At 45.8% G+C, this 19,445-nt stretch overlaps 1 protein-coding gene and 1 pseudogene across 1 annotated transcript; both read right to left on the bottom strand.

Moving 5' to 3' along the window:
* Nucleotides 1-4,196: 4,196 nt before the first annotated feature.
* On the bottom strand, nt 4,197-9,277 carry LOC129485309 (cell adhesion molecule-related/down-regulated by oncogenes-like; annotated as a pseudogene).
* A 7,649-nt stretch (nt 9,278-16,926) lies between these two features.
* LOC129485142 (exonuclease GOR-like) lies at nt 16,927-17,883 on the bottom strand. The gene has a single exon (XM_055284351.1). It carries the CDS (start codon nt 17,881-17,883, stop codon nt 16,927-16,929), a length of 957 nt encoding a protein of 318 aa, XP_055140326.1.
* Between the last annotated feature and the right edge of the window lie 1,562 nt (nt 17,884-19,445).

Raw genomic sequence — 19,445 nt, 5'->3', positions numbered from 1 at the left:
CTTTAATTATCTCTAGATTACTTAAAATACTTAATGCAATGTAAATGCTATGTTAGTAGTTGTTACACGTATTATTTAGGGAATAATGATGAGCAAAAAAAGTCTGCACATGTTCTATGAAAAGGTAATCATTCCATTTTTTTCCTGAAATTTTTTAATCCATGATGAGTTGAATCCATGGGTGCAGAACCCATTCATAGGGAGGTACAACTGTATATCAAATATCATATTTAATTGTGTATTTTCTAGCATTTAACCTAATTACTGGCAATATGGCACACAACAAACATATCAAGAGTTTCTGATATGTGTTTTTTGAATTTATTTAAAGCAATCTAGGAATGCCTCCTTTAATGAGGATTGCTGAGAACAAAGTCTAAAAAAGGCCAACACAATTTATAAAGAGTAACTCTGATCCAAAAGTTTAATGACAGATGGGTTGTGTAATGGGTTATTTCAATGATAGTAGTAATGCAAACATACAATTCTGTAGTCGTTTATGTTTTAACAGCATTATACTGTTTTAACCATCCTCATCTTGTATATAATCTCATTGTATATTAGAATACTACTATTAGAGCAATAAAGAAGAATGGATAAATACGGTCAGCTTTTTGCTTTTGTTTTGTTTTGTTTTTGAGACAGGCTCTCACTCTGTTGCCCAGGTTGGAGTGTACTGGTGAGATAACGGCTCACTGCAGCTTCAACCTCCCCAGATCAAGCAATCCTCCAACTTCAGCCTCCCAAATAGCTGGACTATTGGCTGAACTGCCATGCCTGAGTAATTTTGTTCTTGCTGTTGCTGGAGAGAGAGGGTCTCACCCAGTTGCCCAGGCTTCTCTCAAGCTCCTAGCTCAAGTCATCCTCCCACCTCAGCCTCTAACAGTGCTGGGACTGTAAGCATAAGCCACTATGCCAGGCCTAAATACAGCCAATTCAACTGAAGTTTAAATTATTTGTGTTTCACTCTCTTTCATTATAAGAATAATCTGTGTCTTAAAATGTGTTCTTGAACATGAATTACTTTATGATTGCCCCTTCATAAGAATAAGAAGTTCTTAATGTTTAAGAATAATTCACAAAAATATGAAAATTCCTTCATAAACAATGACTTGAATTAATAGAAGGAATACTAGATACAGGCAGTGGATAATCAAATTTTAAATGAATTATCTTATTCTGTCCTACAATTGTAAGAGAAAGTGATCCTCCCACCTCAGCCTCTCAAAGTACTGGGAATTGTAGGTGTGAGCAACCATGCCTGGCATAAATATGACCAATAATTTAAACTTCAGTTTAATTGGCTGTTCTAATAAGTTTATGAGAGAAATATGTTTCTCTTATAGTTGTGAGGACTGGATGGGATAATGCACATACAACCTCCAATGATAGGGTAGAATCTCCACCCCGAACAGCAGGTCTAGGGTTGCTATGCCCAAGTTTCCCACTGGCTGTATCTTCCATCCCTCAAGGGATAGGACAAAACACCGGGAGACACCATCCCCCTACCTACTCCAGCACAGACTTGTAGAGCGTGTGTGAGTGCTAGAGAAGCCACTGTCAACTCCTTTGCAGTGATGCAGAGATTCATCTAGGAGGACTGACAGGCCGTAAAAACTGAGAGTTTTGCTCAATGCCTCACATTAATGATTGATTTTGAGTCAGTCATGAAAAGGTACATTCCCAAGGGCATCGTCAAAAACAATGGAGACCTCAGTTAGGAACATTAAAGAGGAGCTTGGAATCTTTAGCCTGCTTTGTACCAACAAATAAACTTCTGACAGCCAGCCAGAAGTTCACCAGAGAAAACCAGGCAAAGAGAAACCCAAGAAAAAGTGTCTTTGGATCACCAATTTCTGGAGATCTGGAAGGCTGTGTATCTGTGCCAGCCTGCACCCGCTCAAGAGCAATCAAGGTGGAACGTGGACAAATTTATTAGCACTCCCCAAGCTAACCACTGATTCATCAATAAAGAGCTTTTAGCCCTACTGGCTGAAGAGCTAAAGCACAAATTCTGAGTGAACACTGGGTGAACAATAAATTATTCTGTTCCAGGGAGTGATTCCTAGAAGCTAGACTTAAAAATAAAATCACATTCGTCTCCGGTGATCTGGAAGACTGACCATGCACTGTCGTAGCAGTAACCAGAGAGAGGATCTCTGAGCTGTTAGTCCGCTGAATGTGGGACATAATTGTCAACTTCCTGATCTGTGAAAACAGTCTCCAAGCCACACACACGTTGAATGGTAAAGGATAAAAATCGAACTAACTAGGAAGGTTTAGCCACAACTTTTGAAATACAGATTTAGGTAGAAATAGAGGTAAATAGATACGAATATTGCTGAGTTTCATGTTTAGCTGAATTCATAGTAAATATTTATCATTGTGAATATGTTCATCTCAGAAGCCAAAAGCATACCTACTCTCAGATGAAGGTTGTATATATATATATTCATTTATATGTGTGTGCATGTATATAATATATATATATTTCAAAGCAGTAATTCATATGTATATTTTTCAATTAGTAAGCTAATTTTCCAAGCACTATTTTTCATATATATATATATATATATTCCCAGCACTTTTAGAGTCTGAGGTGGGAGGATCACTTGAGCCAGGAGTTGGAGAGAAGCCTGGGCAACAGGGTGAGACCCTGTCTCTCCAACAATGGCAACAACAAAATTACTCAGCCATGACAGTTCAGCCTGTATCCAGCTATTTGGGAGGCTGAGGTCGTAGGACTGCTTGATCTGGGGAGGTCGACCCTGCAGTGAGGCGTGATCTTACCACTGCACTCCAACCTGGACGACAGAGTGAGAACCTGTCTCAAAAACAAAACAAAACCAAACAAAAACAAAAAGCTGACTGTATTTATCTATTCTTCCTTATTGCTCTAATAGCTGTATCCTAATATACAATGAGATTGTATACAAGGTGAGGATGGTTAAAAGAGTATAATGCTATTAAAATATAAATGACTACAGAATTGTATGTCTCCATTAACCTTGTTATTGGAATACGGATCCTGTCACCTCGGTAGTCAGCATAGTACCAAGTAGGTAGTTTTTAAAAAATATATCATAATCATTTATTAATGTGGAGAAGATCCTTCCAAAGACAGCTCTAATGTCCTTGTCACGCAGAGGCAGCAGTGGTCAGGAGTTCTGCTGACCAGTGCTTTAGGTGCCTGTTTAAAAGGAAGACATTCTGGAAAAAAAGTCAGGAAACTTCAGAAAATAAAAAACAACAACGACAAGCACCTTTTCTTCCAAAATAAGTATTTTCTGACACTCACACCTTCAGGCTGTTGCCCCTGTTGGAAGTGAGAGAATGACTAGTTTCTGGCAGTGTGACACCATGAGCATGCTCCTAGGCTAATGGGTCAGAGGGAAGAAATCTCTCCAAGAGAGGCTCCCGGCAGCCCTCCCCTTTTTTCTTCTGAAAATGTGTATCTTTCTTTTCAAGTCACGACTTCAAGTCTTACTTTGTTCCTACTCTTAGAAACAGTCAAAAAGAGCCCCATACCGGCCATTTTAGGAATCAATGTAATTTTAAAGCAGAGGGATACTAAAGCATTATTTGTCTGTCTGGCTTGGGTTCCTTTTCCGCATACTGCAATCATTCAACTACATCTTACACTCTACCATGTCCACGACACTGCTTATGACTAGTGACTAGAAGACTGAACATCACTTGTGCCCACGTGCAGATAGAGAGAATGTTGTCTGGTCACATCACCACTTTAGTGGAAGGCACTCTTTTAAAATTCATCAGTCAGGTCTGCTATTATAAACAACCGTAGTTGACTTGAAAGTGTTCTCAGAAAGTCTGATAATACACTATTGAAAGACGGTTTTCCATCTGAAAACCTGACTGGTGGCAACTTTCAATTGGCCCCTGCATTTCCTCTGCGCTGAAGCAGCCAAGAGATGGAATCATTTGTATGAAGGGTTCTTACTGCCACTACAGTTGTTAGAAAATTTGGAATGATCTCTCTGCCCTCCAGGTGATTGAAAGCTATGCAAAACAAGGTTGTTTCTTACTGAGAGCAAGGAAGCAACGGGTAAGAAAACTTTTAAGGCATAAATAATATAAAAGGGCACACATTTTAAGACACATTCACATGACATTATACTGCCAAAAAAAAATAAAGAATGATATTCTCCGATTTGAATTAAGATCCTTCACACAGTTCACTCCCAGGCCTGTTTTGTGCAGTTCGTTACAGGGTTGAAGTCAGAAGATGACTGGTTGTTTGCACATCCTCCACTTTCCTGGGGCCGCTGGAGGACCCCTGAGGGGCTGTCCAAAGGAACACCAGGTGGAGGCCATGTTGTCTTTTCAGCACCGTCCTCTTAGATAGGTGGCAAAATAAGAGGATTCCAATGTAAATTGTTGCTGTCCGTTTCTGAATAGACACAGCTGTCTCCTCTGCTGAACTCTTCTGGATTTTCTGTGCGAACGCAGATGACATCGTTTCTATTATCCTGACAGCACTTTTTTCCTCCTCTGTAATGACACACTTTGTGGGTTAACCAAAATCACCAAAAACTGCCACGGATACTGTTACAGGGCCACTCAAAATAATACCAATGCTATTGTTGGCAAGGGATTGGTAGAAACCCAAAACAGAGGAGTTAACAGAAAGAATTGTCAATGTCCCCTGATGAATCTTTATATGTTCCATGTTTCTATCCTACTGTTTTCCATTATTCCACCATGATCTATGAGTGGTCACATATTTGTCAGAACAATGTAGTTCTACAGGTCCACCACGTTTCTGGACGGTAGAGAGTGGCTCAGATGTAAAATAAAGTGCCAATTCTGAACTCATGGAAGAGCAGAGAATCATGACAGTAACATACAGCAGTGTCCATAGGGGTCCAAGATTCACATGCAGAGCGCCAGATTACAGAAGCAGGCAAGGCAGGCTTCCAGAGCAAAACCCAGGCCTTGATTCACTTTCCAAGGTACTACAGTTCAGGGTAATCAGACACATTCCTTAACCTTGACTCCTTTCTGCTTACTAAAGACTTTGATCAGTCTTCATGCTGTCCACAGGGAGTCTCCGAAAGTCAGAGTAACAGTTGGCTTACATCTTCAGTGATTCAAGTCTGCAAGGTGTATATGATTGTGCTTCGGGGGGGAAAGCAGAGAAGCCAGTTTCTGTACTTACAGTGGAGTTCACTTCAGTGCTGTAAACATCACCGCAGTCCTGCTTGTAATAAAGTCCAGACTAGCAATCTGCCTTTGGGTTGAGCTGTTCTCCTACAAGATAAGCTGTTAAGTCATGCCTTGATTTTAGATCTCTCGGCCGGGCGGGCTAAGCATCCAGAGTCCCTGTGGGGCCGCCGGCTGGGAAAGCCACCCTCATGTCCTTCCCTCGGACGCCCGCGGCGGCTACTATGGTGGCGGCTGCTATGGTGGCGGCTATGGCGGCAGCGGCTGTGATCCGAAGGGGTCCCTCCACGCACCACGCAGGGCAGAGGAGGCCGCGGTGTCTTGTAGGCCAGGTCGCAGGCGCTGGGTAGGTCAGGCGGGCGCTGGGTCCTGGTTCTTCTGGCACCTTGACTCTGGAGCCCGGCATCAGGGCTCAGGGTAGGGCACCTGGGGCGCGCCCCCGCGGCAGCGCTCCTCCAGGCGGAGGGGAGTGGACATGTAACCCAGCCGGTTCAAGGCTGCCCAGAGCATGCCAGGAGCAAGAGGAGGGATCCTGTGAGAGACAAGCGTGGCCGGTTATAGAGTCCGCCTCCAATAAGTAGTTTTTTAAGCCCATCCCTCTCCCTCCACTCACAAGTAGACCACAGAGTCTGTTTTGCCCATACTGATGTCTCTTTGTATTCTATGCTTAGCTCCCAATTATAAGTGAGAACATACAGCATTTAATTTTCTGATCCTACATTAATTTGCTTAGGATTACAACTTCCAGTTCCATTCCCATTGCTGTAAGAGAGTTGGTGTGCCCAGAGTAAAATCCTCCATTTAAGTTCCCATTCACGATTACACTGACTCCATTGAGAACCCTATGGTGATGGTGGCAACAGCCACTGCTGAGACCGCCATGGCTCCATAAGCCTCGATGAACACTTCCATTTATCTCATTTGCTCCTGAGAGAGTGGTGTATTATTACATCATCTGCCCATTAATATCTGATCCTTGATAGAGGTATCCTGGAGCGTCATATTTCTGTATGATATTCTGTTGGCGATTCTTCCACAGGCACGTTTCAATGAAAACCATAAGAATGAGGCCCAAGACATCCAGCATACAGCCAAGGATCCGAAATATCATGTCACTGCTTCTGTCAGGGCTGGTTGCTGGCCTCGCATTTCCTTCACTTCCTGAGGAATTCAGAGGGGTACTCAAGCCTTTCGGATACTCAAAAGCTCCCGGAGCACATTTCACTTTAATCTCGCAGATCATCACATTGCTAAACTCACTTTCTTCTTCACTGAAGCACTCCATTTTTTAATGCCATAGGAAGTTTCTGACAGCAGATGGCCAATCATGTGCCACTCCTTTGAACCTTCTGTAACATCCCTCTTATAAACATTGTCGTTGTCATTATCTGTGGGTCAGTAATAGACACAAAATAATGGAAGTGTTATTCTTACTTCATAGAATGTATGTTCACATTAGCACAACCTGAGTAACGCTGACAGCCTCCGTGTATACAATGTGAGGTCCGTTATTGCACAGTTGGAAAAAAGTCTAGGGAACCCAGTCACCTGATAAGGATGAGACGCTGATCTCTGAAAACTCTCTTCATAATGGTTGATAGCAATGATCCAAAATTTGTATGTTGAACCTGGTTCTATACTACAAACTTGCACAGACATTTTGGAAGGAAGGATATGTTCAGCTGCCACCAGCCAGTCACTGGTCCTCATCCATTTATATTTGACCTTGAAGGCAGCGATTGAAGAATTCCCAATTGCCCAAAGAAATCAAGTGACATAGACCAACGTCTCTGATGCAGTGGAGATAATCAGGTGATCTGGTGCCTCTGGAGCGCCACTGTGCCTAGATGAATCTGTAAGCACCACTCCCAAATTGTTGTTTGCAGCTTCTGAAACAACAGGATACTTGGGGATGCCTACGGGATGAAAGGACGTCTAGGTGTTTTTTGATGATGCTGTTTTTTCTTTGCTGGTTCAGAAGGTAAGCATGGCAGGCGGGTTTTCACTTGCATCACTTCTTGCTACCAGCAAGAGTTCATAAAGACCAGATGGCTCCATTTCAGCTAAATGAAGCTCACTTTCACTTCCTGGGATTCAAACCCTGTGCCAACTTCCCGTCTCATCAACTTCATAGTCCAGATTTTGATACTTCACAAAATAGGCATTGATGGGCAGTCCACTTTCCTTGTCTCCCCTCCACACCAGGTTATATGTATCTGGTATGGGGATCTCTAGGGTTTCCATTTGGTGGGGGCCTCAGGAGCAGAGATACAACAGGCATTTTTCTCTGATGTTTCTAGAAACTGCACTGAGATGTACTTTCTCTGGAAATGAGCTGAATAATACAGTTTCTGAAACATCTCTCTTTTTTTTTTTTTCATTATTCTGAGTAGCAACAAAAAGTGCGACTATTTCTCCTTTTGTTTGTTTCAAAAAGAACAACCATGAGAGGTGGTTCTGCCTGCGTGGTACCATGTTCACCTGTAGCTTCACAGATGTTTTTCTCCACATGATCCTGCATCACAGCCTGAGTATGGAGAGAGCTCAAGACAGCTTGGGACATGATGAAATAGACAGGCTCTAGGTCAAAGATTCCAGGTCTTGGTAAGTTTGACTTTTGGGATTTAGATCTAAGGACTTAAGAGAGATGGCTGGTTATCAATCCATGGCTGTCATACCAACAAATGACCGGACCCAAAATCCTGGTTGCATTGAAGGACAGAGTAACAACGTCTCCATCTACTACTCTTGTGCTTGCTGGTGTCAAAATTATAACTTGCTTGAATCCATTGACTTTTTCTATTTCAAGTCTTCCAATAGACTGCATAAATCCAATCTCATTGTCTGCTAAACACTGGTGTAGCCTAGTATCTTGCATAATAACCCCAATGAATTTCAGTCAATTTCCTGCAGTTCAGTGTCTTGAGGAAGGATGATTAGGCTGTGCATTATGAAACCAGTTATGGTTGGCAGCTGGGTTCCTACAAACATCAGAGATAAAGTGTTCTGTGGAAAATAGAGACACTGTCTGATCCTGTAGTCCCTTAGAGTAGGAGCGTGTTCAAGTACATTAACCATGGATGCCACATATTTTACATCTCCAGAGTTGTTTCCTGCCATGCAGGAATCGTTTCCAGAGTCCACTGGGTCAATGCTATCTATGCCGAGATGAGAACACAACCTTCTCCAGTTGCTTCCCGGGGCAATATCCTGCCTGTTCTTTAGCCAACACACTTGAGGAGCCAGGATGCCACTAAACACACACTCCAAAGGTACAGGGCTATGTGAATGAACAGCTAATATCTGTGAACGAGCAGGGGAAGAATGCCAAAATCATCTGAAGAAAGGTGACTCACAAGGAGCTTTTGGCCAATGGGTTCAACTTTTAATTCATGTGTGGCCAGATTATAAGCTGCACATTTGTATGATCCCTTGTCCTCTAAGGATACATTCAAAATCTAAAGATGTACTTGTGGAAGGTTTAAGTGATTCTTTGTGGAATGCTTCAGCCTCTTCCCCCGGATTTTAGCACACACCTCAGCTTTGGGGTTACTCTCTGGTACCCTGCAGCCAATGAAACCAGCACCTTTATTATTTTGCTGTGATAAAATGCTTTGTGGATGAATCAAAATCACCAAGAACTGCTGTGGATACTGCTCTAGGGCCACTTACAGCAACATTGACATACTGTTGAAAATGCATTTTGAGTAACCCAAAAGGGAGGAGCTAAGAGAAAGAAATTGTCAAAGTCTCCTGATGAATCTTAATATATTCCATGTTTCTATTCTATTTTTATCATTATGCGACCTTGAGATGTGAGTGATCACAGGTTTAGCAGAACAATATAGTTCTACAGGTCCACTACGTTTCTGGATGGCAGAGGGTAGCTCAGAAGTGATATAAGGTCCCATGTCTGAACTCTCAAAAGAGCAGAGAATCGTAAGAGTAATATTCCAGATGATGGTGTCCATAAAGGGCCAAGATGTGGATGCAGAGCGCCAGATAACAGAAGCAGGCAGGACAGGCTTCCAGAGGAAAACCCAAGCCTTGGTTCATTTTCCAAAATACTGTAGTCCAGGGTAAGCAAACACATTCTTTAACCTTGACTCCTTCCTGCTTACTAAAGACATCCATCAGGGACAGTCTTCATGCTGCCCACAGGGTGTCTCCCAAAATCAGAGTAACAACTGGCTTACATCTTCAGTAATTCAAGTCTGCAAGGTGAATACACTTGTGCTTGGGAGGGAAAGCAGAGAAGCCACTTACTCTTCTTAGCCTGGAACTCACTTCAGTGCTAAAAGCACATCATAGCAGTTCTGCTTGCAATAAAGTCCAAACTAACAATCTGCCTTTGGGTTGAGCTTTTCTCTTACAAAATAAGCTGTTAAGTCATGCCTTGATTTTAGGTCTTTCCACGGGGCGGGCTAAGCATCTAGCGCTCCCGTGTGGCAGCCAGCTGGGAAAGCCACCCCTGTGTCATGCCCTCCGGTGTGAGGCAGCCGCTGTGGTGGTGACTGTGATCTGAAGGGGCCCCTTCAGGCCGGGCATGGGGCAGAGGAGGGTATGGTGATTCCCGCGCAATGGCAGAAGCGCTGGTGGGGAGATCGGGCCGCGAGGTCCCAGCTCTCCTTGCACTGAGTGACCTCAACAGGGAACCAGGGCTCAGGGGAGGGTAACTGGGTTGGGGGTGGGGTGCGGAGTGACAGGACCCATCCCTGTGGCAATGCGACTCTGAATGGAGGCCTGCCTACAGGTAACCAGGTGGTCATAAGGCCCAACAGGAGCAGGAGAGGAGCAGGAGGAGGAGCGATCCCAGAGAGACACAGGCAAGGCAGGCTGCAGAGACCGCCCCCAGTCGGTATTTTTTTAACCCGTCCTTCTCCCGCCACCCTCAAGTAGTCCACAGAGTCTACTTTTCCCATATTGATGTCTATGGGTGTTCAATATTTAGCTCCCCCAAGTAAGTGAGAACATACAGCATTTGGCTTTCTATCCTGCGTGAATTTGCTTAGAATTAAGGCCTCCAGCTACATCCACATTGTTTTAAAGGATGTGATTTCATTCTTTTTACAACTGTATAGTATTCCATGGTGTATATGTAGCATATTTTATTTATACAGTCTACCATTGATGGACTCTTGGGTTGATTAGGTCTGTGCGATTTTGAATAGTGCAGCCATGAACATAGGAGGGTATGTGTCTTTTCAGTAGAATGACGTATTTTCTTTTGAGTATATACTCAGTAATGAGATAATTGTATCAAAAGGTAGCTCCGTGTTCAGTTCTTTGAGAAATCTCCAGACTGTTTTCCATAGTGGGTGCACTAATTTACATTTCTTGCTCTATGTTTAGTTCACAAAATTTCTACTAGACTCAGCTCAGGGTTGCGGCCCTGACTGCAGCAGGTGCTGGGGCTTCCCTAAGTCGATACTGTGCACAGGTAAAGAGAGTGCTCAGATCCCAGGGTTGTGAGAAGAGAAGCAGAGGAAGGAGTTAAGGAGAGGGCCACATTTGGATGCCCTGAGGAGGGATGACAGGCAGATGTAAGGAAGGTGGTACTGTGCTAGTCACTGGTGACATCCTCCTAGTTCCAAAATCTCCTGGAAGGCAGGAAGCCTCACAATTCCCAAGCATGCTGCAGTTCTGGAGGGCACAGGGCTACTATTCTTCCCAGCGTGACCCTCTTTTCTCGCAATAAACATGGACTCTGAAGCCAGAAGTCAAAATGAATTATCTTCCACCCACACAACACTTAAACCTTCGATTTGTGATTGAATTACACACACAGATATGCGCAGGCACACACATGCATCCGTCTCTGTAATAAAACGTCCTTAGCTAATGCTAGACAGATCTGTGATCTGTGATTATCTCTACCCTTTTGGGCAACAAGAATAGTGAATTGATTGACAAAATTGATTGACTCCTGGAAAGTAGTGTAAAAATGTAATATACATGTAAGACACATGGTGTACTCCCCCTGTGACATTAGCAGCAACATTCTCCTATAATATTACAAATAATATCAGAGGGGGTGTACACCCATAATGTACATAGCTTGTAAAATTAGGAGCAGCATCTCCCTAAGATATTATGAATAATATCACAGAATGTGTACACACATGGCTTATACCCCATGTGATGTCAGGAGTTACATCCTTCTAGTATGTTAGGAATAATACCACAAAGGTGTTCACACATGGATAACAGCGTATGTAACATTAGGATTAACATGCCTCGAAAATATTACAAATAACATCACAGGGGGTGTGCACACATAACGTACATGCCCTGTGACATTAGGAGTACATTTCCCTGACACATTACGAGTAATATCGGAGAGTGTACACCTTCTGTGACATTTGGAGTAATGTCCCCTGGATAGTACAAATAATATCACAGGGTGTACATCCCCTGTGACCTGAGGAGTAACATCTTTCTTGGATAATGCAAATAATATCACAAAATGTACAACGCCTGTGGCATTAGGAGTACCATCCACCTAGGATATTAGGAATAATATCAGAGGAAGTATACCCCGTGTGACAGTAGGAGTAACCTCCCCCAAGGATATAACAAACAAATACAGAGGATGTACATGTATTGTGACATTAGCAGTAACATCCATTAAGGATATTATGAAAAGTATCACATTGTGAACACCCCCTGTGATATTAGGAGTAACATCCCCCTACAGTGTTGGGAACAATATCACACTGTGTACATTCCTTGTGACATTAGAGGTAACGTTTCTTTAGGATATTATGAATAATATTACAAGATGTACAGCCCCTGTGATATTAGGAGTAACATTTCCATAAAATATTATGAATAATATCACTGTGTATACACGACGGGTGACATTAGGAGTAACAGCCCCCAAAATTATTAGGAATAACTTCACAGGGTGTACACCCTCTGTGATATTAGCAGTATCATCTTTCTAAAATATTACGAATAATATCGCAAAAGGTACACCCCCTGTGACAGAAGAAGTAACATCCACCAAGGATATTATGAATAATATCACAGGGAGTACACCCCCAGTGACATAAGAAGTAACATCACCCGAGGATATAAGAAATAATATGAGATTGTGTACACGCATGGTGACATCAGTAGTAACATGCTTTTAGGATATTACGAATATTATCAGAGTGTGAACACGTTCTGTGACATTAGGAGTAACATCACCACACAATATTGGGAATAATACCACACGGTATACACTGCCTGTAACATTAGTGGTAACATTTCTTTAGGATATTACAAATAATATGACAGAGTGTACAGCCCATGTGATATTAGGAGTGAAATCCTGAAAATCTATGCATGGATTTCAATTTGTTTGCACTAAAATTAACTTGTACTAACTTGTTAGAACCTTCCTGAACTAGATCTAGACTGAGGCACTAAGAAGGATGAGACATCGGTTGAAAAGGACCCCTATCAGAGCAACATGAATTCCGCTAAAATTGCAGCAAGAACAAACATCAAATGTATGGTGAACTCGGGCGGAATAACAAAGAAGTAACTGAGGTTTTATGAAAAGCTTATAAGGACACGGCCCCAAAGGAATCAGCCGTTTACCAATGTACAGCCTGTTTTAAGAGGAGATGAGAAGATAAGGAAGGTGAATCCTGCAGTGGCTACGAAAAGCTAATGCTGTGGAAACCATTGTGCACAGATCAGCTGTACTCACGAGCAGAGATTCAGTGGAAATTTTAAACAGCAGGGATCACGATCCTGTCTAAAATGCAAACGAAAAATGCGAACATCAGCCGGGCATGATGGCGGGTGCCGAGAATCCCCGCAACTCGGGATGCTGAGGTAGGGGAATTGAACCCAGGAGTCGGAGGTTGCAGTGAGCCGAGATGGCGCCACTGCACTCCAGCCTGGGCGGCAGAGCGAGACTCTGGAGCAGAAGAGGCCTTCTGGTTTGGAGAGTGTTCCGCTTTTCTGCTCTGGCTCCTCCCCATCTTTGCGGTTTTCCCTACCTTTGCTCATGGATGCTGGTGACCTGCCGATGGCGTTATGGAGTGTATGTTCTTTTAGTTGATGCTTATGCTATTCCTTTCTGTTTATTAGTTTTCCTTCTAAGAGTCAGGACCCTCAGCTGCAGACATGTTGGAGTTTGTGGAGGTGCATTCCACACCATGTTTGCCTAGGTTGGTGGGAGTGTAAACTAGTTCAAACATGGTGGAAGACAGTGTGGCCATTCCTCAAGGATCTAGAACTAGACATATCATTTGACCCAGCGACCCCATTACCAGGTATACACCCGAAGGTTTATAAATCATGCTAGTGTAAAGACACATGCACACGTATGTTTATGGCAGCACTATTCAGAATGCAATGACTTGGAACCCAACCCAATTGTCCATCGACGATGAGAGGCTGCATTAAGGAAATGTGGCACATAAACACCAAGGATTTCTATGCAGCCCCCAAAAAGGATAAGTTCCTGTCCTTTGCAGGGACATGGGTGGAGCCGGAAACCATCATTCTGAGCAAACTGTCACAAGGACAGAAAACCAAACACCCCGTGTTCTCACTCGTAGGTGGGAATTGAACAATCAGAACACTCGGACACAGGGTGGGGAACGTTACACACTGGGGCCTGTCACGGGGTGGAGGGCGGGGTCAGGGATAGCATTGGGAGAAATACCAAACGTAAATGATGAGATGTTGGGTGCAGCAGGTCAGCATGGCACATGGATACCTATGGAAGAAGCGTGCTCTTTGGGCACACGCACCCTACAGCTTAAGGTATAATAAAAAATACTAGTGGGGAAATAACTTTTTTGTGTATTTGATTCAGGTTCTTTTGGGTAGTTTACTTAGACACTTTATGCAACCTTGAGATGCCTCAATACAAGGACACGAAGGTTTCCGTGACAATTGACATATATCAATACCTATTTCACATACGTATTTTATCAATTCAATGCTGCCTCAAAATACCACACTTTTTTCAGAATTGGGTAGAGTGTTTCTGAAAAAACTAGTGATTAAATTAGTGCCTCACTTACATTTTCATTACATTTCTATGACTACTACAGATGTTTGACTTCTCTTGGGTGCTGTAAAACTATTCTCTTCTGAGTACATTGCTGTTTTCGTGATGTTTACCTTATTGCCTGTTAAGGCCTGCAACCCAAATAATTCGTCCAGTCTCTCATTACAGACCAGTGTGGCAAATGGAAACCACAATGAGTCCCAGAGCGCAGTGTCTTACACCTGTAAATCCAGTACACTGGGAGGCGAAGCATGGCTGATCATTTGAGGTCAGGAGTTCAAGACCAGCCTGGCCAACATGGTGGAACCCCATCTGTACCAGAGACACAAAGTTAGCTGGGCATGGTAATTCTGCCTCTTTAACTCAGCTGAGGTAGGAGAATCGCTTCAACCCGGGAGGCAGGTTCTTCCTTTCTGATCTCAGCTGAGGCAGGAGACTCACTTGAACCTGGGAGACAGGGGATCTAGTGAGCCGATATCAAGCCACTACACCCCAACCTGGGCGACAAGAGCGAAACGCTGTCTCAAAACAAAGCAAAACAACAACACTAAAACTGTTTTGTATACCCTATAGAATACTATGAAGCCTCAAAAATTAAAGAAATCATATCATTTGCAACATGAATGAGTCTACAGGAGGTTACAGTGAGAGAAATAAAGCAAAGGCCAGGCATGGTGGCTCGTGACTGTAATCCCACCACTTTGGGAGTCCGAGGCAGGTGGAGCACTTCAGCCCAGGAGTTGGAGATCAAACTGGGCGACGTGGTGAAATCCCATCTCTACAAAAAAAATACAAACATTAGACAGGTGTGGTGTTGGACGCCTGTAGTCCTAGCTACTCAGGAGACTCAAGTGGGAGGATCTATTGAACCCGGGAGGTGGAGGCCGTGGTGAGCCGTGTTGGTGTCACTGTACTCCAGCCTGGTTGACAAAGTGAGACCCTGTCTCAAAAAGTAAATAAATACATAGTAAATTTTTAAAAAGCGAGCACAGAAAGTCGAGTAATGCGGGACCTGACTGATACGAGGAACGTAACATCGTTGAAATCATAGCTGCAGAGAGCAGAACGTTGGTTCCCCGAGGCAGGTGCCAGGGAGGGTTTGGGGAGATGTGAGTCAAATGATACCAAATTTCAGACAGGAATATTTCTAGAGATCTACTGAGCGGAACGGCGACTACAGTGAATAACTATGTATTGCCTACTTGAAAATAGCTGTGGGAGTAGATTTTAAACGTATTCTCATCACAATAATGTCAGGAGGCGAGGAAACGAGTGTGTTAATTAGCTTGATTTGGTCATTCCACAATGTATACATACATGAAGCCTCACGTTGTACACCATAAATATATATAATTTTCACTGGTCTATTTAAAATGAAAACTTAAATACATTATACAACTTAAATGATATAACATACAATAAAAAAGACTTTTATTTGTTAAATCTCCACAGAAGGAGTCTAAGTCCTAAAGGAAAATAAACTTCGAGGAGTGGTAAAATCAATCAGAAACGTCCCATTTCAGTGCTTCCCGAAACGTGTCTGACAGAGTGGACATCCTGCTGTTCACTAACTCCTTGTTCTGGAACAGTTAGTGTGTGTGTATATATGGGTGTGTGGGCTTATACACAAAAAGTAAATTAATGGTAATGAAAGCATTCTGATTCTCAGTTTAATTTAGTTGTGTATACAGACACACCCACCCCGCCCCCCAGACGCACATTTATCAAATCAGGCACTCCACTAAAACTAGCTACTTAGTGTGTCATCTCTCTCTGCAGATTCAAAAGAGAAACGTGAATTTTGAGTGGCATGATGGTTCGTTGCCTCTTGGAGTCCAGTTGGAAGTTGACTGACTGATTGGGACATTGTCATTGGTTGGTCTGGGTGGAAGAATCCACTTGGACCCTTAATTGAACACCTACTATGTGCCATCGTTTTAAGGCTGCCCGTGTGTTGCTTCGTTCATTCCTCACCATGACCTCCTGATCACACTTTGGAGATCAAACACCAGAAGCGCGCAGAAGCTATTTGTCCAGTGTTACAAAGCTACTAAGTGGTGGAATTTGAATGTGAACCCAGATGTGTAATTCTAGAGCCTAAGTGCTTCACCCACCTCCCTGTGGTGGCTCTACCGAAAAACAGCTAAGCACGCATTGAGAAGCTGAGGACTTTCAGGTTGCTTTTAAATGATTTTTCTTTTCAATGTTTAAATTCATACCAAGATTGACTGGGCGCCTGCCCAGGGGATGCGGGAAAAATCGGGTGGGGGTGGGGAGGTTCAGAAAGCCCCACAGAAGGGGAAGATGCCCAGGACAGAAGACTGTCAGGAGGCTGTTGGGTCAGGGGGTTCGCCTTGTTCTCAGAAGCCGCGGAGGTTCAGGTGGGCTGGGGGAGGCGAGTGGTAGAAGGCCAGAGGTCTGGGAGGGACCGAGGGATGGGGACAGGCGCGAGGGGCAGCGGCAGGGACTCGGGGGACTGGGAGTGTGGGCTCGGGCCTCGGGGAGCCAATTGGTGGAAGGACAGAGGTCTGGGAGGGGCAGAGGGATGGGGACAGGGGCAACGGCCCGCGGCAGGCACTCCGGGGGACTGGGAGTCGGGGGTCGGTGTTAGTCTCGGCTTTTGGCCCTGTCCTGCCGCTGGCTGCTCCCGTTTCTTTCGCTTTGCGGCGCGGTGGACAGGGTTAGCTCTCGGGATTGAGGGCGGTTTTGGAAGCGGCCTGGGGCTAAGGACAGGCCAGGGCGGCGGGAGAGGCGGACCGCTGGCATCGCTGGATCTGGGCGCGCTGTCGGACCTTCCACATCACCAGCTGCAGGCAGGCGTTTGCGTCCTCGCTGGAGTTGTGCCCGTCCTGGCTGTCCTGGATGATGTGTCCCAGGTAGTCGGCCGCGAGATTCCTGAGGGAGCGCTTGTAGGGGAAACCCAGGTAGTGCGGGAAGAGCACGGCCGTGTCCACCACGGTGCTGTGGATGAGCTTCAGGGCCAGCAGATCGCTCTCCAGGCTGTGCCCGATGAGGATGGTTTGGGCGCTGAAAAAGCTCAGCAGGATGGCTTGGACTTTGGGCAACGTGATGCTCGTGTTGGCGACGTCGGCCTCGGTCACTCCGGAAAACCTGGTGTTGTAGTCCACGATCTCGTTGTCGGGCTTGACGAAGGTGTCGTACACCACTCGCATGTCGGCGTCCACCACGGTGACGCGGGTCAGCTCCAGGCCGTGCGTGGTGTAGCACATCTCACAGTCCAAGGCGTAGATCCCTGGATAAGCGTCTCTGGAACACTCTTTCTCGAAGGTCTTTACGAAGCCATCCAGGCTGTCCTTGCAGCCATCCCGCATGTGCTGCTTTGCCACCTGGCAGCCCACGGAGCCAGGAGCCGCTGCACAGCAGGTGTACTGGCTAACCCGGCCTCCAGCCACTTGGCTCGAGCGGACCCGCCCCCAGTGATAATAACACAACTGGTCGCGTACACAGCGGCCCGAGGAGGACATCAGGTACTCGGTGCCACAACGGCAGCAGACCCTGCAGGAGGAGTCGCCCGGCCCCTTCCTCTGGCCAGTGAAGAGGACTGCGCCTCCGGGCTGCTCGGGGTGCGGGAAGGGGTAGCCGTTCTCCTTGAGCTGGTCCTGGGTGAGCAGGAACTCCTGGAGGCGGCTGTACAGGGCGGCCCTGCTGAGGCCGGGCATGGAACTGGAGGTCAGGCCCTTCAGTCTCTTGAGGGTTTTCAGGACCACATTCAGGTACACGTTCTTGTTGGGGCTGCAGTCGTAGGCCGCCTTCTCCTCGTTCAGCGCCTTCTCCTCGGCCTCCTGCTTGGAGGCGCAGAACTTGAGACACTCTTTGGTGTACAGTTGGAGATAGCCTCGGCGGATGACGGCGGGGACTTGGCACCCCGACCTTCGGAGGATAATGGGTTTCTTCAAACGCGGTAAGGATGGACGACGGACGATCCGCTTAGAGCTGATGGTGGTGGAGGTCTTGTCTGCCATCCCCGACCTGTTGCATGTCTTCCGTGGCTGTCTGCCGACCTTGGAGCCATTGGAGCGTTGGCTTCTGCTGGCCACCCGGGTTCTCTTGGCATCTTTGGCACCAGTGGCCAAGCAAGGGCTGTGAAAGTGTGCGATCCTCTTCCTCTCCCTGGGGGCTGAGATGCGGACTGCGGAGGGTCTCTCTGCCAGCTTTGGGGCGGCTGGCAGGCAGCAGGCCGATCCCCGCTGCGCAGGGAAGCACCAAGCCTCTGTCACCATCTCGGGCCACGCAGGGGGCACAGCCGGACCCGTATTCTCGGGCTCCGTCTGGATCCCTACAGATGCTGAGGCCTGCTTGTACATCTGGGGCACCCAGAGCCCGAAGCTCTGGGCAGGCTGATGAGAGGGCAGTGGGAATTCTGGAGCCTCGAGGGCCGCCTCCTCGGCCGCCTTCTTCGCTTCTGGATAGCCAGGTGGGAACCAGCAGGGAGCTGTGGTTCGCAACATCTCGCTGCCTTCGGGAGCACCTGCCCTGCTCTGCTCCTCTCCCAACTGGTGGCTTCAAGTAGTGCCGCCGCGGATGCGCACCGCCTTTATACAGGCACAGGGCTCTTCTGTGAGAGAGGGTGGACTTCTCCTTGATTACATTGCTACATCGATCCAATCACACTGAACCTCATCTTCCACCAAACTCCAGCTTGCGGGGGGGCTCAGGGTCTGCTAATGGAAGCAACCCGGACTACTGGTTGCTAACCTTGGAGCTAGCTTGCTTTTCCTGAGAGTCTTAACGGTCCCTGCTCAGCAGTACCATAATGGCTAGTGGAACTGAGCCACATAGCCGCACATTGAGTTTCAGGGAGGTTGGTCAACTTGCTCGGGCCCACACAGCACCCCCACGAAGCCGGGACTGGGTCAGACTTCTGCTGCCTGCTAGTGGGCAGGATCTGTCTGGGCTTGCCTTTCCCTGCTCTGTGCACTCCTCCACCGTGGGCAGTTTGAGGACAGGAAGTGGACTGCACCCACTTCTCTCCCAGGACGTGGACAGCGTTCAACACACGGGGTCTTCAAAAACCTCATAGAAAGTGTACATGCTGGAAATCTTTGCATGGATTTCAATTTGTTTCCACTAAAATTAACTTGTACTAACTTGTTAGAACCTTTCTGAACTAGATCTAGTCTGAGGCACTAAGAAGGATGAGACATCTGTTGAAAAGGCCTCCTATCAGAGCATCATGAATTCCGCTAAAACTGCAGCCCGAACAAACATCAAATGTATGGTG

This window comes from Symphalangus syndactylus, chromosome 6, assembly GCF_028878055.3.
Source record: "Symphalangus syndactylus isolate Jambi chromosome 6, NHGRI_mSymSyn1-v2.1_pri, whole genome shotgun sequence".
Lineage (NCBI taxonomy): Eukaryota > Metazoa > Chordata > Mammalia > Primates > Hylobatidae > Symphalangus > Symphalangus syndactylus.
This window is presented reverse-complemented; position numbering and strand designations above follow the sequence as displayed.